We start from the raw sequence: 26,653 nt of genomic DNA, 5'->3' as shown, positions 1-26,653 counted from the left end.
ACCCCCCTAACTGACTATTTGGAAGAGAACACAAGAATGAACGAGAAAGTATATTGGGCTACTGAATAAAATACACAACTACTCATTCATTCATATAACATACTATCCTTAGGAAATTGACCTGCTGACCTTAATGAAATGCAGTTAACTTTGAGGACACTTCTATCTGCCATCGATTGATCTTTCGCTACTTCTGATTAGCTCTCCATATCAATGCTGAGTTGCTCCTATACAATTGAGACATTCGTTTTTCATAGAATATCAAGTTTTGTATACACTTACACCCTTTTTTTGGGTTCTATCGCTTGGCAATAATCATTAAAGAGTTATACGTATCAGTTAGAAGAAATTTAAATCTCTCAACATTCATAACTACCGTCCAATTCCTAGATATAACGTTGTCATTTTAGTTTTTTTCAGTCGTTGATCTCATTTACCAGGATAATCGTCGAAATTTGATCGGATTGCTTGATAGAAATTAGGTTCCAAGTATATAGAAGATATCATCATCACTGAAGACAATGATGGACGGTTGCTCAATTTCGTCGACTGGTTGAAGTTAAATATGAACACCGTTGGATGCTGGCTCAGTGGTCTAGAGGTTAAGCGTCCGCGTGTGAGATCGGTAGGGTTTGAATCTCGCGAGGCGGGATCGTAAATGCGCACTGCTCAGGAGTCCCACAAGAAGACGAAACGTATGTCCAGTGCTTTCAGGTTTTCCATGATGGTCTAGCTTCAATGGACTCCTGATTTCGACTAGGAAAAAATCATACTTATATCATTTCCTTCGTCATTTGTATTCATCATTTTTTATTTAAACAATTTGTAGAGCCAACACGTAATCCAATTGCTTTAACTGGTGATCTTGGTGATGAAGTCGATGGATTACGTACAACTAATGGTTCACGAAGTGGAACTCCTAGAGAACGTAAGTTTTGTGCTATTTTACTTAGAGAAAAATTGTATTCAGTCATAAAACTTAATGGTACTTCCTATAAAGATGCATATAATTATTTTTTAAAGTGGTTATCATTACTTTTGTTTTGAAAAAAGGACCATCAAACACTACCAAATTGTATGTCAAACAGTGACTGAATATCTAAAGTGTGATACTTGGAAATAGTGTAATGAAGAAGTAAAACCTTAAATAAGCAAAGATGGATAGTGGATAGAAAATGGAATCTAGTTTGACACACGTTTCGTCCCATTTGGAACTCACTATCCGGATGTAACTTCATCACAGAGTTGATGTTCACCCAGCGAATGTCATTGGGTTCGAATCCTGAAGTGAACATCAACTCTGTAATGCAGGTACATCCAGGTGTATCTAATCTCTGACTCAATAACTCAAAAATGTTTCCTAAGAAAATAGTTAAGCGAGATAAAATATTAATGAAGTTCTTTAAGTTAAAACACGTTTCCTCAGTACTCTAGCTGATATATGTCCTTGGTAATAGGAATTAAAATACACCCAATTTTTTCAGTTTTGCTACACACGTACGTAGCCACTTTCACAGAAGTCCTACTCACTGCATTCTCGCCACAAAGTTGTTGTTTACGAAATCGAGGGGACAAAAAGCGAATATCCAGTGCACCGACCGGGTTGATGGATATAAAGGATCCATCTAGAGGAGTTGGAATACCCTGATTCCAAACCAATGGTGTACATCGGCTCCAGGATCTTAAGGAAACAAACGGCATATGAACGTATTGTTGATCACCAACTAACGCGGAACTGTATCTTCTGATGTTGCTCCACCACCTTGTGGATTAGACCTCTAGCTCAAATCCTTGCAGATTAGCCCCCTAAGAGAATTACCTGCCTCGGTTTAAGCACCCGAATAGTAGAACAACCCTTACATTACTCAAATGACTTGTATGGTGCATATATATTTGATGCCTAATTGTACCAATTTTTAAATAAATCATAAATAATCACTGTCAGAGGGGTGGGGGTTTGTGGAGATTTTAACAATTTTATATATATGAGATCATGGGTCAATTAAAGCTAGACTATCAGGGAAAACCTGGAAGCACTGGACTGCCGTTTCGTCCTATTGTGGGAATCCTCAGCAGTACGCATCCACGATCCCGCCCCGCGAGATTCCAACCCGATTCCAGTCTCGCGCCATAGCACTTAACCGATAGACCGCTGAACCGATAGGTCCTGGGTTTGAATCTCGCTTGGTAGGATCGTAAATGAACACTGCTGAGGAGCCCCACAATAAGACAAAACACAATAGGACCAGTGCTTCCAGGTTTTCCATGTTGATCTAGCTTCAATTGATTCATGATCTCAACTATATAAAATAATCACTATCCGAAATTCTAATCAAAATATAATTACACCTAATTGTACAAACATTCGTTGTTTTGTCAACAATCCAATTCCTATTACGAGGGAAAAAAATACACAAATAGTGTAATTGAAACAAAAAAAGAAAAAATATTCGGTTAAATGCTCTGGTACGAGACTGGTAAGTTCTGGGTTCGAATCCCGTGAAGTGACATCGTGGATGCGCACTGCTGAGGAGTCCCATACTGGGATGAAATAGCCGTCCAACGCTTCTAGGTTTTCCTTGGTGGTCTAGCTTCAATTGACTCATGATTTCAACTATTCACGAATTGTTTGTCAATTCTCTATCATATCGAATAAAACAAACAAACAAACATATAAATTAAAATCAATACTGATAAGATCAATAATTCCATTTAATTGGTTACCATTTTAATGAGGATTATATTGGGATATTTCCCATAGTAGCCAATTTATTTTAGTTAATGTACAAGAATAGAATTAGGGGGGGAGGGGAGATGGTTCGAAATTACAAAAAATGGATGAAATAAATGGTTATAATCTGTGATTTGAATGTAAATAGTTGACAGTTTTCTAAGGGGAATAAACTAACTGATCAAACTATTAAATTGATTGATTGATACAAGATAATGTTTATAAGCAAAGATGGATAGTGACTAGCAGTGGAATCTTGTTTGACGCGCGTTCCGTCCTATTTGGGACTCGTCAGCCGGATGTACCTGAATCTCAGAGTTGATGTTCACTCTGCAACTCAAACCCAGTTCCTTTCGCTTCAAACGCCAAATAAGAGGAAACGCGCATCAAACTGGATTCCGCTGCTAGTCACTATCCATCTTTAAATTCAACTTAGTATTGTTTGTTTGAATCTTCCCATCGACTTGTTAGGACTGCAACTGGTCAGTCTCTAATTGGCATATGTGCATACTGTGCGTATTGCCTCGATATACCTTAATTCACAAGCATGGTTAGCACAAGCAAGTGGCTATCAGGACTCAGTGGCCAAGTGGATAACGCGATGGCGTTTGAAGCGAGGGTGCTGGGTTCGAGTCCCAGAGTGAACATCAACTCTGAGATGCAGGTACATCCAGCTGACGAGTCCCAAATAGGACGAAACGCGCGTCCTGGATTCCACTGCTAGCCACTATCCATCTCTGCTAACTATCCATCTTTGCTTATAATGCTTGTGAATTAAGGCAATATCGAGGCAATAAGCACAGTATGCAGATATGCCAATAAGAGACTGTCCAGTTGCAGTCCCAAAACATCAATGGGAATATTCAAACGAACAATACTAAGTGAAGATAATGTTTAGTTAGCTGTGAATAGAGTAGAGCCTGGAATATCTTGGCAACTAAGTAATAATACTACATAAACATAACGAGATAAAATCTTCACGGAAAACCTCAGATTAGTAATAGTAGAAGATGGCATTAGAAAGGATTAAGTATCGACGACATGATGCAAAAATACCAGGGTTCTTTGATTGGATTTGAAAGGTTCTGTGGTTGATCACTATGTGAGGCCTTTAAATGCCCACTGTCAGAGAAATGTACACTAGAACGAAAACTTCATGTAGCACAACTTTTGACACTTACTTTTATCCATTACAGTTGAGAAAAACATTTCTATTATGATAATAGCAGAGAATTCATATGAATATTGACCAACTGAGTGAATTGCTTATTTTAGCTTATCAGAAAAACCATTGAGCTATTAACGAATTCATCACCCACTGAAATCATGAAACGATCAATGTTGGACCATCTGTGAAAACCTTGGAGCATTGAACTGCCATCTCGTTCTAGTGTGGAACTTCTTAACGAAGCACATCCAGGATCCTGCAAACGGAGATCAAAGCCAGAACATTTTAGTCTGGCGAGAGAGCATTTAAACTTTGAACGACTGAGCCGGCATACAACGGTTTTGATGTCTAACCTTAATCAGTCAACGAAATATTGTGACCTTCCTCCATTGTCCTCGGTGAATAACTGCATTACACTCGATAAGGTTGAAATTCAACAATCTTCACAACCTCATACTATGAATTCATCATTACTGTATGTTACTATAAAGCCGATGATAAGATCTCATTAAACATGAGGGTAGAGTTTTGTTCTTTGAGCTGGATAGTTTGGTCATGGAGCTTCTACTGTTGCTCTGAACAACATCATCAGTTCAAACTTCAGGTAGAAGTGATGTGACTCATAGTTTATCCCGTTGACCTAGATCTTGAGTGGTTCTTGTTGACCTTTAAACTGTCATTGTCTACCTCTTAAACATCCACCTGAGCGATAAATCTTCTCCACCATCTCATATTCAAAGTAATTCCTCATTCAGTTATCAAATTTAAACTACACATAGATTGACAATGTCTTAGATCATAGTTTGGCTAATTAAACTGTTTACCTAGACACCTCTATACATCCACTGTTTTAATTACAATGGAGTTTTGTTCTCTGAGCTGGATGGTTTGGTCGTCCAGTTCAAAGAACAAAACTCTATCAAAATCATCCACCTGAGCTACAAATCTTCTTAACCATCTCAGAATTAATCTATCTTTCACTAGCCACTAACAAACTTATAGTTACTGGTTTCGATATGTGGACCCTGACTATTGATACTTATACTTAATCTGTCCATATACGAACTCAGTCAGCTACTCAAGTAACGACTGTGCTGAGAGTGGAAAAAAAAAATTTATTAACTAAGCAGTACTGATTCATATATCTATACCAAAGAAAATTAAGCTACCGAACGTGTATGTCTTAATCCTTAATGATGAAAAACATTTCCTTGTCAGTCACATGTATTTATTATCTGGCCGATTTGTTAAAACTATAATGCCAGGAGAGGTTTTATGGATATTATAATGATTTCAATAGTTAAGATCAGGAGTCAAAAGAAGCTAGACCACCATGGGAAACCTGAAAGCACTGGACAACCATTTCGTCCTATTATAGGACTCATGAGCAGTGCGCATCCACAATCCCACTTCGCGAGATTCGAATCCAGGATCTATCGTTCTCGCACGTGGACGCTTAACCTCTTAACCACTAAACTTGCTGGCATCCAACAGTGTTAATATCTACCCTGAAATTTGATTAGAATGACTCATCAAACTTTGAGTATATTTATCATTTAAAATAATGATTCATCAATTATGTTGCCAAACCGAAAAAAAAAGGAGAAAAACAAGCAACCATGTAATCAATGGGTTACAAATATTCGGTTTTTCATTCGAATTGTCATAGTCTCTCATTATTGATTTTATTTTTCAGACAAATTAGGAATAAGCGAAGAAGATAAAAAAAGGCTTTAGGCAACAAAACAAAACAAACAAACAAACGAAAACTTACTGTCAGAATAAGGGTTTAGAGAAATGGTAATTATTTTAATCAGAAGAGGGTTTTGTGGAGATTTAGTATTCATGAGTCAATTGAAGCTAGACCACCATGAAAAACTTGGAAGGTGAACGGTTTCTCAACTTCGTGGATAAGTTGGAGTTAGACATTAACACCATTGGATGCCGGCTCATTGGTCTATCCGGTTAAGTGATCTGGCGTAAGACTGGTAGGTCCTGGGTTCGAATCTCGCGAGAGCGGGATCGTGGATGCGCACTGCTGAGGAGTCTCATAATAGGACGAAACGGCCGTCCAGGTTTTCCATGGTGGTCTAACTTCAATTGACTCACGCTTTCAACTATGAAAATAATTTTAATGAATGAACTGATGAGTTGACTTAAGCTAGACCGTTATGAAAACCTTGGAAGTACTGAACGGCAGTTTCGTCCTCTTGTGGGACTCTTTAGTAATGCATAAGCACGATCTTGCACGTAGGATTCGGACCTAGTGTAGTGAACAAGAAGACAAGTGTGGATAGTCAAATGTATTTGACTATCTCAGTAAAATCTGACAACCATACAGTAAACAGTTAATTTGCTAAATAACAATCATTGTCTCAATCTTGACTGTTCCTTCTGCAAATATCAGTCCATAGTCTCCGATTTTTATTGTTCATGCATTTTCGTTTCTGTTCTTTCATTATCGATCTCCTACTGAAATACATACAATGCCCGACCATCGTTATATACTACTTGTGTGGATATAAGTCCTATTATGGGACTCCTCAGCAGAGCGCACCTTCGGTACCGCACTCACGAGATTCGAACCAAGGACCTACCAGAGCACTTAACCAATAGGCCATTGAGCCGGCACCCAACAGTGTTAATGTCTAACTTCAACCAATCCACGATAGTTGAGCAAACGTTCACCAATTGTCTTCAATGAGTTGATATCTCTACAATAGACTTGGTTGAACTCCACTGGTTACTGCTTCCCATAATAGGACGAAACTGCTATCCAGTGCTTCCAGGTAATTCCATGGTGGTCTAGCTTCAATTGACTCATGATTTCAACTATGAAAATACTGAAATATCCACAAAACGCCTTCTGATCTATCAATGATGTGTTGCCATGTAATTTTTCATGTATATATGTATTCGAATCGTCTCCAGTGTGAATTATGATAGGTACAAATAAGAGTATACTGAGTATACCAACCACCACTCTTTTACATATTGATATATTTCTTGTATATATGTCTATATATAGCACAACGTGATCCTATTTCTGGAAGAGGAAATTTTGGTGATCGTGAATGGGATCCAATTGGTAGATATAATGGTAAAACTAGACGAGCAAAAAGTTCTACTGGTAAGATTTCTTAAATTTTTTTTCTTTTACATTCAAAGTTGGTTAAATTAAATAATTCGATAGGCCTAAACCATAGAGGGTAAATAAAGATGGATAGTGGCTAGCAGTGGAATCCAGTTTGACGCGCGTTTCGTCCTATTAGGGACTCGTCAGCTGAATGTACCTACGTCTCGTATTTGATGCTCGCTCCAGGACTCGAACACAGAACCTTTCACTTCAATCGTCATCACGTTATCCACTTAGCTACTGAATCCTGATAGCTACTTCCTTGTGCAATGGGGTGAAGTTTAAATTCACTTAGTATTGTTTGTTTGAATCTTTCCATTGATGCTTAGGACTGCAACTGGTCAGTCTCTAATTGGCATATGTGCATACTGTGCTTATTGCCTCGATATAGCCTAGATTCACAAGCATGATAAGCAGAGATGGATAGTGGCTAGCAGTGGAATCCAGTGTGATGCGTGTTTCGTTCTATTTGAGACTGGTCAGCTTGATGTACCTGCATCTCAGAGTTGGTGTTCTCTCTGGGACTCGACTGCAGTACCTTTCACTTCAATTGGCATTGCGTTTTCCACTTGGCCACTGAGTTCGTTCAGAATAGTAAAAAAATATTGCTTTCCCCATTCTAGTTCAGCATCTTTATTCTTCATTCTAAATGATTCAATGGACTGGTATTCCAACATGTAAAACATTTCAGTATTATCGTGATACGTTTTCTAATTAAATGTTAGATTCAGTTACCTAAGCTCTTTAGTAACCCTCAGGCTAAATCTACACAGCAACTTGAATACGAGAAATAAGGCGTGAACTATGAAAGAAAATGCTTTACTCCAAAGGTTCGTTTATGTACAGAAAATCTAGGGTATATATTATATGGCCTTGGGCTTCCAGAACTTTCTGGAACATTACTAAACATAATAGAAGTATAGGTAATCATTCAATCAGGAACGCGACATGTGACATGTTACTTCCTAGATGTTAGTGGCGAAACATCTGTTCGATGTTGATTAGATAAGATGTTTCTCAGCGTTTTTCAGAGCCCTTTTGGTTGAAGAAATATTACAAAGTAATTCTACTGTCACACTTATTGTGGAGCTTTACAAATAACCATTCCATAATCATATCAAATTCTAATTAATGATTGGTGATGTTTTTTTATAGTTGAATTCATGAGTCAATTGAAGTTAGACCATCATGGAAAACCTGAAAACACTGGATGGCCGTTTCGTCTTACTGTGGGACTCCTCGTGAGGTAGTATCGCGGATGCGCACCGCTGAAGCGTCCCACACTAGGACGAAACAGTCCTCTAGTGGTAACAAGAACAGTTTTTATATAAATGTCAAGAGTTTGAAAGTCAGTTTATTTGTGTGTGTGTGTGTTGTTAGAAAGTGAATTTGAAACCAAACTGAAATTTGATAGAAAGCTTCTTTTTACTGATTAGTTTTCATCATGAAGGTAGAATCCCTAGTAGAATATATCAGAATGTTTCATTAAACAGTGATTGCGACCAACGTATTTGGTTACATTAAACTATAAACAACATGACAACATAACGAATTTGTATTCTGACTAGTCAAAGCCATAAATCATCACTGGTTTGATTCTGTATATGGTAGTTTCGAGAAATACGTCGACGTTTATGACTATGTGAATAACCCTGGAATTTTTTTTATTGAGACTATAAATTAATCGACGTTAGATCATCATTGAAAACCTGGAAGTATTGAGCGGCTGTTTCATACTAGTATGGGAGTCTCTGGCAGTACATGTCCACGATCCCACGTACGGGATTTGGGCCCAAGACTTTTGGTCTGGCGCGCGAACACTTAACCTCTAAACCACTGAGCCGGCATTCGATTTTGATATTGTATAACTTCAACCAATCTACGATATTTAGCGACCATCTTTGATCGTCGCGCGCAAGACTGAAGATTCTGGGTTCAAATTCCCCATGCGTGATCGTGGATGCACACTGCTGAGGAATCCTGTGCTTGGATGAAATGGTTTTCCAGTGCTCATAGGTTTTCAGTGGTTGTCTAACATCGATCGATTCATGATATCAATCAAAGAATTCACAGTTTTCACAACCCCATAAATTTTTGCAGTACCTGTAAGGGTACCAAGGTCAAATATAAAATTTTAAATATCCTTTCTTTGTCTAAACTAAACTTGGAAAACGTTTTTTTGTCGTATTTCCCACATTTTGGTTTTCTGTTCGAGGGTTCAAGTGTGGAAGAGTTCTAGGGGAACTAGAAAGTGTTAGTGTCAAGATTTCATGTGTTAAAGGTATTACAAAACGTATGAGACGACTTGTCAGTCTATTGTTCTTCATTTGGGTGACTTTAATTTAGATGACCCAATAATCTATCACTCGTAAAGTTCAAACACATCAAGAGTAAAACAGTAGTAACTCAATAATGAAAGTGAATAATTGTCAAGTTTTATTCTCAAAATTCGTGGATCGGTTGAAATTAGATATGAACACCGTTGGATGCCAGCTCAATGGTCTAGAGGTTAAGCGCTCGCAAGCGAGACTGATAGGACCTGGGTTGGAATCTCGCGAGTGCGGGATTGTGGATGCGCACTGTTGAAGAGTCCCATAGTAGGACGAAACGGCTGTCCAGTGCTCCTAAGTTTCCCATGGTGGTCTAGCTTCAATTGAATAATGATTCCAACTATGAAAATGTTTTATTTACATCAGTAATTTTACCTGACTTTGAGATAATGGATAAGATTTTGTAGCTTAGGTGGATCATTTTGATAAAGTTTCTTTCTTTCTGTTGGTTAATTTGGTCTTGGAACTTCTAAACAACATCATCAGGATAAACTTTAGGTAGAAGTGAAGTATTCAACTAATATCTTATCCTATCGAACTCAATCTTGATTGGTTCTTATCGACTATTAATCTGTCAATATTACTTCTACTTTTTACGTACGCCTGTTACTCCCAATGGAGCATAGGCCGCCAACTAGCATTCTCCAACCCACTCTATCCTGGGCATTCCTTTCTAGTTCCATCCACTTTTTGTTCATTATTCTCATGTCTATCTCCATTTCTCGGCGTAATGTGTTCTTTTGTCTTCATCTTCTCCTTTGGCCATGTGAGGGCTTGTCTTGTGACGCAATTGGGTGATTTCCTCAAAGTGTGCCCAATTCACTTCCAGCGCTTCTTCCTGATTTCTTCCTCCGCTGGAATCTGGCTCGTTGTCTCCCACAATAGGTTGTTGTTGATAGTGCCTGGCCAACGGATCCGAAGTATCTTGCGTAGACAACTGTTAATAAACACTTGTACCATCTGGATGATGGCTTTCGTAGTTCTCCACTTCTCCACCCCATACAGTAGAACTGTCCTGACATTTGTATTGTATTGTATTGTCGTGGAACTTCTAAACAACATCGTCAGGATAAACTTTAGGTAGAAGTGAAGTATTCACTTAATATCTTTTCCTATCGAACTCAATCTTGATTGATTCTTCTTGACTATTAATCTATTAATATTAGTATCCTTATACTGATTATCTCTCCCTTTTGGTTTAATTCTTGGTCTTACAGTTGTCCGTGATTACTCGGACTGGTTAAGAATTTGAATCACTTTCTACATGTTTATTGATCGTTGATTAAGCTGACTATCATGTTTCTAAAACTTGTTCTAGTGTTCTTAATATTCCCCTTATTCAAGATTTCAACATTTTTCCAGTTGAATCTTACTTGACTGTATAAGTTAAGGTAGATAACGAACTTGTTATCATTGAATCACTGTTGAAGACGTAGAACTTTTCTATCAAACATTAATTACATATACACCAAGCATAAGCAAAGATGGATAGTGGCTAGTAGTGAAATCCAGGATGGGCGTCTCATCCTATTTTTGGACTCACCAGCTAGATGTACCTGCATTTTAGAGTTGATGTTCACTCTAGGATTTGGACCCAGTACCGTGCACTTCAAACGCCATCGCGTTATCCGCTTAGCTACTGAGTTCTGATACCCAACTCTGAGATGCAGGTAAATCCACCTGACGAGTCCAAAGTAGGCCAAAACGCGCGTCCTGGATTCTACTATCCATCTTTGCTTGTAATGCTTGTGACTTAAGGCAATATCGAGGCAATACGCATGGTATGCACATATGCCAATTAGAGACTGACCAGTTGCAGTCCTCAACATCAATGGGAAGATTCAAACAAACAATACCAAGTGAATTTACATCAAAAATATTTGTAAATTGCCTAAATTTTTATGATGGACGGTGTCCGAAATCTGATACTGATACACGGTGTACTACGCGCTAACCCTCTAATTGACTACTTGAGAGAGATGGTGTATTGGGCTATTGAATAAAATACACCCTCATTCATATATATACCAATCTAATCCTTAAGAAATTGATCTATTCCTTAGTAAATGAAATTCACTTGTCCATTAGGTCAGTTTCGAGTGTCATGATTGACTTTCTCATTAGGCTACTTTTTATTGGCTCACTATATCATAAATACTCTACAGTTTTTGTCATAAACTGACATCAACTGGAAACTTCTTTAAATTGTGATTCTTATTTACCGTTCGTCCACAATTACTCAGCAAATTCTATAATGTCACATTAGTCAATCCATAGACCCAAGTTTAGTGAACTTGGGAGATGAAATAATCCTCAACCAAATATCATTTGTATACCACTGTCTTATGTCAAACCCTGTTAGTCTTTCAAACACTTAGCGGAGGATGATTTTCTCATAACGGTAAATGTTACCTAATAATTCTTTATATTCTTTGTAGATTTAAGTAAGCTAGGTTCCTGTGGTTGACCGATTTGATAAATCTGTTTTTTTAAAGATTACGAACCGACAAGTGTTAGACCACCATTGAAAATCTAGAAGCACTAGATGGCCGTTTTGGACTATTATGGGACTCCGCAGTAATGCGAATCCACGATCCTGCACGTGGGATTCGAACGCAGGACCTTCGGATTCACCTTCAGACTACTGAGATAGGATTTAGTAGTGTTAATATCTAACTCCAACCGATACAGGATATCTCGCGAGCATCTTCCACTGTCTTCTATGAATAACTGTCTCACAACAAACACGATCGAGCTCCACTATTCGCGGTTTCTTACTGGAACTGCGAAAATCACCTCTTGAGATTCGAGCTTACTTAGAAGGTATTCAAGTAGTATAAAGAATTTTACAAAATTATGAAATTGCTACATGTACTATTAACGCTTTTCAATTACATTTCATCATTACTTAGGCATTAGAACTAATCCATTAACTGGTGAAAATATGAAAACTTTTACTGTTATGGCAGAGGAAAGATGTAACAATAGAGAAAATGGTGTATGCAAACGAAATGGTAAGTAATGTTTTTTTCTATCGAATACAGTTTGATCATAGAATGTTAATAGTTACCAGTCTAAAAGAGTCTTGTTAATATTGTTACGACATTATCTACATAGAAAGGTAGCTTAGGAGTAATATCATAGACTATGTTGCTATGCAATGTACTTTCTATTCTTGCCAGTAATATGTATCTCTAATGGTGAAGAACTAGATGAATGATGGGCAATTGTAATTCCTTTGACATCACCAGAATAGTTTGATATCAATGTCTTCGAATATGAAACTAAATGGTTCATCATTGAATCTGTTGGAGATGCTAGATCTCCAGGAATCACTTGGCGAAAGTCTCATTTTGTAATTTTATTTTGGAAACCTGAAGTTCTCACCCATTTTAACCTTTTAGTTTGTACTTTCCACTTGGGAGGACCTTAAGTGTCATTGGTTTGTTCCCTCTTTTAACATGCTATTTTGTGATGTTTTTCAAGGACATTTTTATACTGTTTATATACGCTTGAGTCATGTGCTTGTTTGTTCGGGCTTCTGACTGCTTGTGGAATATACTTTTCCTCAGTTGAATCTTGTCTTCTTCCTCTTATTTATTTATTTATTTACACACACACGTAGTGGTACAAGGAAGCACCAGATATATATGCGCCGCACAAATCAAATGAGATTTGTGTAAAAGCTGTGATATTACCCAAGTGCCCAAAGCGAAGCAGGTGGTTTTCTTAGGGGACCACACCCGGAGCCTTTGACCTAAAGGTCTGATCCACAAGACAGTGGAGCATCGTAAGGAGATGCAGTCCCATGATAGCCGGTAACCAACGATTGATTCATACGCCATTTGTTCAATAAGGATACTGGAGCCCATGTGCACCATTGGTTAGAAATCAGGGTTTTCCAACTCCCCTAGGTGGATCCTCCACATCCACCAACCCGGTTAAAGCGCCGAACATTCGCTTTTCGTCCTCTCAATTTTGTAAACAATACCCGTGGTACGAGAAAGCAGTGAGTAGGACTTCCCTGACAGAGGCAGTATACGCGTGGCCATGAGCAAGAATTTGGAGTAGGAGAGCTTACTCTCCCCACTCTGGGCCGTACCAGGACATTTGGGGGCTGGGGTTACCTAACACATGTCCAAACTCAATAGATGGAGGCTCACAATCTCATGAACCGATTTGTCATTTTTGCATATAAAATTGATTATGAGTAATCATTTTAAGTGTTCGATATATGACAGCGTGAATTTCTACGATAACAACAGGCAATGAATACGATTAGTTTTCAGCCTTCAAAGGCAAATTATGTCTCAGAAGCATCGAAACCTAGTCTGAGAATCCAAACAACTGTCGTTATCTAGTAAAACGCGACTCAATTTAGATTTTAACCAATTTAAAATCACAATAAGAAAATGGTCAAAAATAGAACAAATTATCCAGTGGAATGGCAATTTAGACCATATAGTAACAGCAGTTCTAGGTAAATGCAACAAGATTCGGCCTTAATCACTGAACTATCACTTACATTAATGCTGGGATTTCCTTATCTACAAATTTAGTAGAAGTGATGAAATTTCTAACAACTGAGTTGCTGAAGACAATAGAATGGAATGTCTCTGGGGCACAGTGAATAGTTCAGCTTGTCTTGTTGTTCAGTTGTTGATTGTTTTGCCATACACCGATCCTAAACGATCTCTTTATCTTTTTAAACGCAGCAGAATAGTGCAAGAAACGCTAGTTCTCATATGATTAAACTTAATATTTTCTTGACTAATACCAACTAGTATTGAAACTAGATCAATCAAAGTTTCTTGTCAACTCTTTGTAGCCATACAACATAGAACGTTTATGATGTGGTTTTATCTTTTCAAGAATATTACAACACCCTTATACAACATTCACTTTATTAAGTAATGTAATGCAACTATCAAATGATACTCAACTGAAAATCTACATTGAATCATGTCAACAATGTTAAATTTAATAAACATGACAAGAAAGAGGAATAGAGAACTAGATGGATCGCTCTTTTTAGCTGATGATGAGAACGTGATTATTATTGAATATGATTTCTGACTTTTAATGGTAATTGATAGGTTAATGATATTTCAAGTTAGAAAAACCTTATCAACACAAGTATCCTACAATATGGCTACAAATGGTCCGCTCACTTTAACCCCGATACCTACTCTAACCATAAGTCTTGATTCTATCGCCTAACTTCAAATCCTTAACTGAACTCCTAGTCATTACTCCAACCATTTTTAGATTCTTTGTACTAAATCATTCATTTATATCATTTGCATCCTACTTAGCTAAAGACTTGTCATTTGCTTTCCAAGATCATTTCAGAGTTCCTCGACGTTGCCATTAAAATCCAGTGTCATATTTTAAATTACTTACTTTCAATAAGTGTATTACTAGTTAGGAACTCAAAAATTTTCTTGGACATATATAGAATCGAGATAGAAAAATGGTACGCAGACGAAATATAGAATCAATTAATATGTATAACAATAATAACTGAAGTCCATTTACCTCGTTGTAACCACGATAGCTATTGATACTTGATACTGGAAGGGTAAATTGATTATGAGTAGAGTGACCTTGAGTGATGTCAGAGTGATGAAGGCGGTTATCGCTTCCAGGTCTCCCACATCGTCGAAGAAATCTTATGGAAGTACTTGGGAATGAAAATTGGGTTAGAGGTGGTCTTAGCGACATGGGAGTGTGACCATAGTGCCCAAGGGACAACTTCTTGGGGCTGTTTACACACGACCTTTTTGTGTTAGCTCCGTACATGTTGGGACCTTAACGACAGAGATGGGAATCCATGGGATAAGGTTAGGTGTGTGTTCTCAAGGTCGACCTTTTATAACTCCACACTTCCTCGTGGGAAAGCAGCATTGCTCTTGTGCCGGTTCTCTGGAGGAAACACCTTACTGCCGTCATATCTCTGTACAGTCAGCAGTACAAAATAGTTTAAAGTCAAGTTCTCAACTATTTGAAGAATACAAGACCTATCAGTCTAGCGCGCGAGCGCTTAACCTCTCTACACCACTGACTCAACCGGCATCCGACGGTGTTAATCTCTAACTTCAACCAATCCATGAAATTGAGCAGCCATCCAGCATTGTCTTCAGTGAGATGATATCTCACAACAGACCTGGTTGAACTCCACTGGTCGCTGCTTCTCACTAGATTTCCAGAAAATATCTCATGAAGCTGGTCACTAGTGAGCATTCGATTATTAACAGAAGGGTTTTTTTGGGATATAATAGTAGTTTTAATGGTTGAGATCATGAGTCAATTGAAGCTAGACCACCATGGAAAACCTGGAAGCACTCAAAGGCCGTTTCATCCTATTGTGGGACTCCTCAGCAGTGCGCATTCACGATCCTGCCTCGCGAGATTCGAACCAGTGCTTCTAGGTTTTCTATGGTGGTCTAGCTTCAATTGATTCATGAACTCAACTATATAATTACTAAAATCTCCACCAAAATCCTCATCTGATTCAACTAGGGTATATTTATGTTATGTTAAAGTAACTTTTCATTGTAAAAGTTCCATGATTTTTATTTTTATGTTGAATAAATCAGTTTCTACAAAGAATATTTTCACTGGAGAAAATTGTGAAAATTACACCGTTTCACCTGAATTAAAATCTCCAATTAAACGTGTACAACGAGGTGAGTGATGACAATCAAAATATTTTTTTAATATCAATAAGGGGTTATGAAGATTGTTAAGTTTTCGACTGAGATGATGAATCGATCAGTGTTAGACCATCATTGAAAATCTGGAAGAACCGAACGGTTATTTCATCCTATTATGTGACTTCTCAGCAGAGCGCATCAAAGATCCTGCACGCGGGATTCAAACCCATGACTTTCGGTCTCGCGCGCGAACATTTGTTGCTACCTATAAGTAGTATAAGTTTGTCTGGATAGCATTCCAGCATTCACAATAAGAATGATTTTTGTTGTATACAAGACTTTCAGGACAGTGATGATGGTGTTATGGTACACACTATTATGTAGTTATGTAGTTTTCAGTTTTCAGTAGTCTTTAACCGACGTCAAACATGAAGCTCACCTAATGTTTACTTTAAACGCCCAGAAACCTGAGAAATGCTTAAATCATGATTCAGATCTTCACTCAGTAGTAACTTAACTTGAGAAATTTTATGTGTCTGAGTACTATGAAGTGAAATCTAGGAAATTATGTGACATGAATATTAGAAGACAGTTTATTTTAACCTGGATGATGGAAATATGAAACGAGGATAAAGTCCCAGTTTGAATTTATACTAGCAATCACCTTCAACTAATAAACATGAAATAAACTCCAAGGTACTATGCTGAATTGTTTAGACCAATTATAGGATCCTTTCCATAATTCCCATCCAATGAACAATAGGATTGACTTAAAGAAAATTAGCATAACCGGTAAAATTTACAAACCTCAAATAGTGAGGTTTCCAGATATATTGATTCAGCGTCAAGGAGAACTGGTTGAATTTTTTTTAGCAAAGTTGTTTTCTACGGGATGAGGTTGCAGACCCCCATGCCCAACCTTCCTTCTTTTACCGGGCGTAGGACCAACAGTGGCCCTAGAAGAGCTACAGGCGAAGTTTGTCAAGGATAAAGCCGGAAAAATCAGTGTTTATAAATAGTTGGAAATAGGAACTTCATGTAAAATAATTACTATCGATCATGGAAAATAAATTATGGTTTTCACTTAACTAATCGGTAATCTATTCCGAATACATAAAATCAAAAATGATCGATGGTAACATGAACTACTGAGTGTTACTAAGTAGTATAACTTTTAACCAAAAAGAAAGGGATTTTGGTCACATAAAATTACCAAGCGTACGACAGGGGAGTACCATTATGCAGTCCGTTTCATCTTAAGTATTCAGCTGTCATCAATAGAAATGCTCGAACCAGTGATAGTTACTGATTAATGCTTATTACCAAGGTGTATCTGTATTCTTAACCTGACTTATGCTTTTCCATATGATTTGAACCTGTCTTATACAATATTACAAGGGGAAATATTGTTACGAAGCTCGTCGGTTATTCTTGGCTTCTAGTTATCTAAATAATTCCTGGGAATAATGCTTCTCATTGTTATATGCCGCGTACTACTAGACTACTTGAACGATCGAACCCTTAACGTCGCAAAAGAGTAGACAGAAGACTTATAAGTAGGAATTTTATTCCCCAAAAGAGTGTCAAAATATAGTACAGAAATCTCATGTATTTATAGTTTTTTGGCTGAAATTAAGTCATCATTTCGGACAGCCAATAGGCACATAGGGGGTCATTCTTATCCATTCAATAGGGAAGCTACACGTCGACATTCTAGAATATTCCCCTAGCATTGATTGGATGGAATGTCTTCAGCTCCTTCTGGGCTTCTTGAGGCTTCCTAGAGTTTGCCAACGAGCCATCCTTACACTCATATGGAGTTCTTATTGACTTATCATATTGATGGATTCTTGTTTTTAATGACTTCTTTATTTTTTTAGAACCTTCACGTAATGCTATAACTGGTGAAAATTGTACAACATATGATTATAATTCTGAAGTGAAAATATCAAAAAAGCGTACACCAATTAAAAGTTCAAATCCATTAAATGGTGAAAATGTTAACGCTTTTATGGTATCACAAGAAGAAAGACCACGTACAGCTAAACCTTATGGTAAGTGGAAGATAGAGAAGATAACACCATATTGAGAATCATAATCAAATGTAGTTAAGTTTTTGAATGTAGTAAAGAAGCAACCATGGTTAACCTACATTTCATGCTATTCGACACTCACCAGCAAAGTGTACCTACATTCTTAGGATGACTGATGGAATCGAGTCTTATTCATTTAGTTTGACATTCTTAGATCTTCCAGGCCCACAACTCATGTTCTGGAGGACTGAGATATTCATATTGGTTTAACTACTTTCTGTTACAATGGTTAAGAAAGTGAAAATAGATCAGTGAGAATAGAAAAATGTATTTTCCAAACTTAATTATGCAAATGTATAAACAATGAAATAATTCAAACTAATACAAGGTATCTTAAACTGTACAGCAGTTCTCTCTGTTCTACTTTACGGCTGTGAAACATGGCCATTAAGAGTAGAAGATACTCGTAAGTTACTAGTATTTCACCACATGTCTTAGAAATATTGCTTGCATCTGCTGGGATCTCTGAGTAAGTAATAGTGAGTTTAAACGCAGGGTATAAGGGAATGATGGTAAATCAGTTGATGAGGTCATGAATCTTCATTGACTGAGATGGTGGGGCCACATGATACGTATGCCTGAACACCGATTACCATGACGCTCAACGCTGATTAGTATTGGGGATGGTTGGAAGAGAGTTAGGGGCGGTCAAACCAAAACGTGGCATCAGTGCTTGAAGTCACTAATCTCTAGTCTGAGCCACGTTGGTAGATGCAGACTACTTGGTTAGGGTGTGCGTGACTATCTTAACCAATGGTTGGAGACTCTGTGTGACATGGCTCAGAATCGATCACAATGGAGCAGGTGTGTGCACTCTTTATCTTCCCTTCAACCTTGAGATGAAAATTGCTTCATATCTGTCTTTCTTCCTGTACTTTATCCTTATATACAACCTTTTTTTATATATTACCACCACTAAATTAACTACTTTTATGAATTTGGTGTTCATCTTGTTGTGCTAACGAGGTATGGTGACTTGGACCGATGCATAAATGTGCCTGGTCCTACGTTGTAGCTGACTGGCTGACCTTAAACTAGCTATTATGTGTGTTAAAGAAGTAGGCTCATGAATACGTCAAGTATATCGTCGCATTCAGTCCCACGTTTTCGCAATACAGATCTCACTTGTATTTTCAATGCGTTATTAGCATTCATATATTCTGTATATATCTAACATTCGAGTGCATAGTGTATACTTCGTCCTGTTTAGGATTCTTTGGCTGGGTGTACTTAGATTCCGGTGTTAATGGTTACTCTGAGACTAGAATCCAGTTATCTTCGCTTCTATCGCTCAACTTATCGACGATTGACCTACTTAGTCCAGAGTCATTGAAAATTTCTAATTTAAGGTTTGTATAAATCATGAGTTGGCATTACCTGGAGATTGTTTGTTGCTGAGAAAGAGAGAGAGAGGGAATATAAGACTATTTAATGTTAGCCTGATACTTTCTAGCCGAATCAATGTGAAGTGCAACTACGTCTGTAGTAAAAATAGATAACATTGAATGATTGTATCGTGATATAAAGTTGAATTTGTTTACTACTGCATACTAATTCAGTAGTTTAATTGAACCATACGATGAGTTATGAGTTTTATCAAACCATCTAAAGTGTTTAGACTTATTGATACTTCATTTTATGGATTGAGATTGTTGAGAAATCGCATTTTATATTTTATTTATTTAAACACATAAATATTGGTACAAAGGGGCTCCAGATATATATGCGCCACACGAATCTCATTTGATTTGTGTGAGGACTGTGATACTGTCCAGGTGCCCAGACCAAAGCAGGTGGTTTTCTTAGGGAGACACACCCGGAGCCTTTGACCTAAAGATCTGATCCACAAGGTAGTAGAGCATCGTAAGTATATGCAACCCGATGGTAGCCAGTGAACAACGATTGAGGCAAAGGCTGTATTCGCGTGGCCATGTGAGAGCATTTCTAAAGGGAGAACGAACTCTTCTCACTCTCAGCGGTACCAGGGCATTCAGTGGCAAAATCAATTCATAATGTATACTATTAATAATTTCTAATGAATATCATTCTTATTTCTTTTATTATTATTGGTTTATCTTAGTATACAGGAATACAGTAACTGGTGAAAATCTTCAAAGTTATAAAATAACCCCAATTGAAAGAAATGTTACACCTAGAGTGGTTAAAGGTAACTCATATATATATATATATACCAATTATTGATTTGATATATAATATGTTTCTTCATATCATATTCTATATATGTGATTAAGGGTCCATTGAGAATTCCTTAGATACGTCCTCATTAGTTGGAAAAGAAGCTGAAAGTACATAGTCTAATCAGTGTTCAATAAAAACTTCTTAGAGAGTTCTAGGAATAAACAATGAATTAAGGCTATATCGAGGCAATACGCACAGTATGCACAAATACCAATAAGAGACTGACCGGTTGCAGTCCTAAAAACATCAATGGGAAGATTTAAACAAACAATACTAAGTGAATTCCATGTTTAATACTGATTTGAAAATGATCGGTTCCTTTATTAATTCTAACATGTTTCTAGAAAGTTCCATAGCTCAAGTATTTATTTTATTTATTTATTTAAACACATATATATTGGTACAAAAGGGCACCAGATACATATGCGCCACACAAAATAATGAAAGTAGGAAGAGAAAGGATGAAAATATAAGGCGGACTGAAATGTACAACCAGAAGACTCTTTAGTTAGGAAAGTTATAACCACTCTTTATGAAGAAAGTAAAAGAAGGTTACAGCAGGATCGCCACTGGTTTCTATTCTGAGCCATATCTGATAACGTCTCTAGCTCAAGGGTCACTCATACTTATACATAGACTTCTTGTACCCAGATTACGCTTGGAAATAAGGCTTTTTATATAGTTACAATCCCTTGTCTTTTATTCTAGGCTTCAGTTGTTTTACTATCTAGTGGTCGATTCCGATAGGCATGAACGAATTTCCTGCTTATTGGCTTAACTGGTTACTCCAATGAGAAGACCGAGAATGGTTGCTTAGGGGTTTGCGAAGAAGTGCATTGAATTTGATGGTATCGAAATAGCATTTGAATGAAAACTTATGTAGTGTATATAGGATTTCACATTAAGATATAGCACAAGTTGACACATCATTGACAGTTGGTTTGACTTTTATTTCTAGTTGTAATCCTCAGAATCAATGTAATCGGTTTCAGGACACGTTAAGCAATATGTGACAAAAGTATTGATTCTTTCACATAAATCTGGTATAGATTACATAAAATAAGTACTAATTACTATCGTAAAATGTAAGAATTAAGTGATTAAGTTGTCTGCAATGATGGATAGTGGCTAGTAGTGGAATCCAGTTTGACGCGCGTTTCATCCTACTTGGAACTACTCTGCTAGATGTACGAGCATCTCAGAGTTGATGTTCACTCCAGGACTCGAGCCCAGTTCTTAATCTCGCTTTCTAGATATTAGATATTTATTCTTGTAAATAGATGTTATTTTTTACAAAGTATTTAATCATTTTCAATGGGTATTCGGATTAACAGTCATTTTTGTCCTTTCACTATGTTTCGGACTGCAGTTCAGCAGTCTCTTATTGATTTATATGCCTACTTTGCGTATTGCCTCGATATAGCCTTAATTCACAAGCACTATAAGCAAAGATGGATAAAGCGATGGCGTTTGAAATGAATGGTACTGGGTTCGAGTCCCAGAATAAATATCAACTCCGAGATGCAGGTACATCCAGTCGACGAGTTAGAAATAGGACGAAACGCGCGTCAAACTTTATTCCACTGCTAGCCACTTTCCATCTTTTCTTACAATGCTTGTGAATTAAGGTTATATCAAGGCAGTACGCACAGTATGCACATATGTCAATAAGGGACTGATCAGTTGTAGTCCTTAACATCAATGGGAAAATTCAAACAAATAATACTAAGTGGATTAAGTTGTCTGATTCATACTAATCTCACTATCTCAAATAACTTTGTGCATAAAGACCATTCCAACATAAAATTACTAAATTTTGCAAAAATAATAACATTTTAGACAAGATTATAATCTAGGGAAGAACGAATCAAATTTATGATAACAAGTCTTGGATTTTAGCGCGAAATTCATTCATCCAACCATAAATCTAATCCCTAACCCTAACCATCAACTGTATATCATAATCCTTATTCTTCACACAGATCTACACCCCTCATTTAATCTTAGTAAGTAGCTGGACATTCTCAAGATCACTTTAGTGTGACTCAACTATTATCCATAAATTATAGTCCCACTGATTTATGAATAAATGAACATCTCATTTTAATTACTATTTATTTTAATCTAAGTAGTGTAAAATGTATCTGTAAAAATATCAATTCAACGTATACACAGTTCACTGACAAATATTTCTTTTTATAGATCGACAAAATCCTTTAAGTGGAGAGAATGTTGAAAGTTATACTTATCGTTTAGGGGAATCTAAAAGAACAGTCAAGAAAAGAGGTAAGATATAGAATTATCCTAACCTTTGTTTTTTTGATCCATTTGACTCATATATATCTCCAGTTCCTTTGATATTGTATATTCAGATGGGAAGTACTTTGTATATTTGATCTTTGGTTATATCGCAAACTAATATCATTCACCTTTTTATATGTCTCAAGAATACTTTGAACATTGTTAATATGCTCTGATGAAATCTCTGTATTCTATTAACCAAATGAAGCACAAAGGTCCTGGGTTCGAGTCCCGAGGGCGAAATCATGCTCAGGAGTCCTATACTAGGATGAAACGATCATCCAGTGCTTTTAAGTTTTCATTGATAGTCTAAATTTAATTGATTCCTGAATTCAATTATGAAATAAATAGGTTGAAATTTTCATTTATCTCAAAACTATCAATAAGTTGACTTATTCTTCATCCAACTCTATTGTCAACAATACTTTCCAGTTCTTTCTGGTTGTTGTTTATTATGTCTGCTTCCAATTCCCAACGCAATGTGTTCTCTTGCCTTCCTCTTTTTGTTTACTTTCAGGATTCCGAATTAGTGCTTGCTTCGTGATGTAGTTTAATGATTTCTATAATGTGTGTCCTATCCACTTTCAGTGTCTTTTCCTAATTTCCTCTTCATATGGAAGTTGGTTTGTTCTTTCTCACAGTAGGTTGTTGGTGATGATACTCGGCCTATGGACAATCAGTATCTTACACAGACAGTTATTTCAAAATACTTGTACCATTTTCGTGATAGTTTTAGTAGTTATCCATGTTTCAGCACCGTATAGTAGAACTGTCTTGATGTTTGCAATGATGATTCTGACTTTAACATTGGTTAACAATTGTTTTGAGTTCTATATGTTATTCAGTTATGAGAATGTTACGCTTGTTTTTCCAATCCTCACTTTCATATCTGCATCACATCCTCCTTGTTCATCGATGATGCTGTCATTGTAGGTACGTGAAAGTTTCCACTTCTCCCAAATCTCCTTTATCAAATCTGACATTATCATTGAATCATTGTATATCCTTACTCATAGCTACTCAAATACACAAATATTTCAACCATCTCCAATTTTGCATCAGTTAATTCGATTACAAGTTTAAGTGATTGACAATTTTGAAGAAAAGACTTTTTCTCCTTATGTTTGTCGACATACACCACAACAGTAGGAAGCCATTCAGTCACCTACTAACCTTCTGTAGGACTGAGTTGTTTTTACCATTCTAGTCTTCGTTAAAAATGATGTCTCATTGTCTTCCATTTAATCCCAACTCAACCACATAGATCAATTGCTTGAACTTATAAACAAAGCTTTGACATATTTCTTAAGTTGCAATACAAGACGTATGTTCTGCCTGATGCGCGAATCGTCAGCCAGATGTATCTACATCTTACCATGAATTGAAAATAATTTCCATCACCAGCTTGACCGTTCAGTTTACTTTTCCAGGCATAGATGAGTATGAATCTATTTGTTAATACTAATTTTTACATCATAAATTCTAAAGCTTGCATCTGGACGATCTAGACTTCTCAGATGATCTGGCTCTTCTATCACATACGCAACAAAATATCCAGGAGAAAATGAACAGTGTAGCAGTAGCGTCAGCAGCAGTGGATGTCAACATAAACAAGGGAAAAGCATGATTCACCGATACAACATAGCATGCACTAATCAAATCACACTTGACGGAGAAGCTTAGGAGGATGTAAAGACTTTTACATATGTGGGCAGCAGCATCATTGATGAACACAGTGGATCTGATATAGATGTGAAGGCGCGAATCGGTAAAGCAAGAGCTGTATATCTACAGTTGAAGGACATCTGGAAGTCAACTCAAAAACTGTCAACCAACACCAAAATCAGAATTTTCAATACAAATGTCAAGACAGTACTACTGTATTGGGCGGAAACCTGGAGAACTACGGAAGCCATCATCCAGAAGATATGTGTTTATTAACATTTGTCTACGCAAGATATTTCGAATCCGTTGACCAGATACTATCAGTAACAGCCTACTGTGGGAGGGAACAAACCAGATTCCAGTGGAGGAAGAAATCAGGAAGAAGCGCTGGAAGTGGATAGGACACACATTGAGGAAAGCAGTCAACTGCATCACAAGGTAAACCCTCACATGGAATCCTGAAGGCCAAAAGAGAAAGGGAAGGCCAAAAAACTTATCACTCCGAGAAATGGAAACAGATATGAGAAGAATGAATAACAACTGGATAGAACTAGAAAGAAAGGCCCAGGACAGAGTGGGTTGGAGAACGCTGGTCGGTGGCCTATGCTCCATTGACAGTAACAGGCGTAGGTAAGTAAGTAAATAAGCAAGTAAATTCTAAAGCTTAATATAGTCACTTCAATCACCATTAGTCTTCAATCAACCTTCTTTCTACTCTTATCCTATTTTTTTAAGATCTTAGTTCACCATTAACTGGAGATGGTTCACGTGGTCGTTCTTATATTGTATCCATTGAAGAGAAACATTTATCACAACCAAATTTAAATATAAATGAAAATGATTCAACGAATCGTATAGTATCCTCAAAAACTTTACGTAATATATTAACAGGTGAAAATTGTATTACTTATAATGTATGTCAAGAGATGAGAAGTGAAAAGATTGACAATACAACGGCTATCATGAATGAGAATTCATATAAACACTGTAAGCTTATTTCTATATAATGGATGTTGTTTACTTATATCCTCCTATTGTTATTTAGGACTGTAATTGATCAATCTCTAGTTGGCATATGTGCATCCTTTGAGGACTGCCTCGATATTGCAGTGGAATTCAGTTTGAAGCGCGTTTCGTCCTATTTGGAACTCGTCAGCTGGATGTACCTACATCTCAGACTTGTTGATGTTCACTCTCAGACTGGAACACAGTACCATTCACTTCAAACGCCATCACGTTATCCACTTAGCTAATGAGTCCTGATAGCTACCTGCTTGTGCAACGGGGAGAAGTTACATTCACTTGCTTTTGTTTTACTTGTATCTTCCCATTGTTATTTAGGACTGTGATTGATCAGTATCTTATCGGCATATGTACATCCTCTGAGGACTGCCTCGATATTAGTTGAAGTCACAAGCTGTATAAGCGAAGATGGATAGTGGATGGCAATGGAATCCAGTTTGAAGCGCGTTTCGTCCTATTTGGGACTCGTAGAATACGGAAATAGTTACTTAGTAATCTAAAGATAATGCAATTGTTATGTAGTATGAAATTGTTAGATCAGGAGACAGAATTAAGTGTTAAGGTCACTACTTGATTAACACAAAATACGATATACAACTACGGAACTTGAATGTATACAACCCCGCAGTGGCAAATCAAAAGACAGACGAAGGCTTTTAGTATTGTTTGTTGGGTAAGAATCAAAATGTAGAGAAATTCATAGGTATTTAAAGATGTTACCGTTTGTTATATCAACATTATAATTCAACCAATCCGCAAAGTGGTATGTTATGCTACTGTCCAATAGTAGCATACCACATTGATATTCTAGAAAGCTCCATCACGTTCTGACTAGATGGAAAACCTTTGGCTCCTTTAGGGCCTCTAGAGGCTCCATTGTAGTTCTTGGGATCTGTCCCAACACTAAGAATCTTCAGAGACCTCATTAATATGCATCTACAAACCCATTTAGGATCAAACCTAAAAACCTTTAGGCTCCATAGCTTTTAAACGGCAAGTCGGCATCTAATAACACTTGTCCAAAAGTGTATAAACTCAAATTCCTAGATTCATCTTGGTTAAATAACTGTGCATTTAACAAGATCTTTTCTAAGTTATCAATTTTAAATATTTCACATGATTATACTATATTATCGTTAATAACAAAAAAGGTCGTTTGACATGATATAGGTATTACTATTGTAGGGAACAGAACACGGGTAAGGACAATCGAATCATGGAGCCAGTCACTGGTGAGCACATGATCATTATCAGAAAGGGGTTTTGTGGAGATTTTAGTAATTTTATATAGTTGAGACCATGAGTCAACTGAAGCTAGACAACCATGGAAAACCTGGAAGCACTGGACGGC

At 37.1% G+C, this 26,653-nt stretch overlaps 1 protein-coding gene across 1 annotated transcript in view; it reads left to right on the top strand.

The window, feature by feature from the left end:
- Smp_150640 (hypothetical protein) overlaps positions 1–26,653 on the top strand; it is a 63,164-nt gene that overhangs the window by 30,047 nt on the left and 6,464 nt on the right. The window contains exons 5-12 of the mRNA XM_018790668.1: positions 830–928; positions 6,928–7,029; positions 12,278–12,379; positions 15,965–16,054; positions 17,902–18,075; positions 20,195–20,281; positions 22,516–22,599; positions 25,015–25,266. Coding sequence (XP_018646065.1) covers positions 830–928; positions 6,928–7,029; positions 12,278–12,379; positions 15,965–16,054; positions 17,902–18,075; positions 20,195–20,281; positions 22,516–22,599; positions 25,015–25,266 — 990 coding nt within the window. The remainder of the gene's footprint in view (positions 1–829; positions 929–6,927; positions 7,030–12,277; positions 12,380–15,964; positions 16,055–17,901; positions 18,076–20,194; positions 20,282–22,515; positions 22,600–25,014; positions 25,267–26,653) is intronic.

The sequence above is a fragment of the Schistosoma mansoni genome, assembly GCF_000237925.1.
Source record: "Schistosoma mansoni, WGS project CABG00000000 data, supercontig 0041, strain Puerto Rico, whole genome shotgun sequence".
In the NCBI taxonomy this organism is placed as follows: Eukaryota; Metazoa; Platyhelminthes; class Trematoda; order Strigeidida; family Schistosomatidae; genus Schistosoma; species Schistosoma mansoni.
Note: the sequence above shows the minus strand (reverse complement) of the source record. Positions and strands in the feature narration are given on the sequence as shown.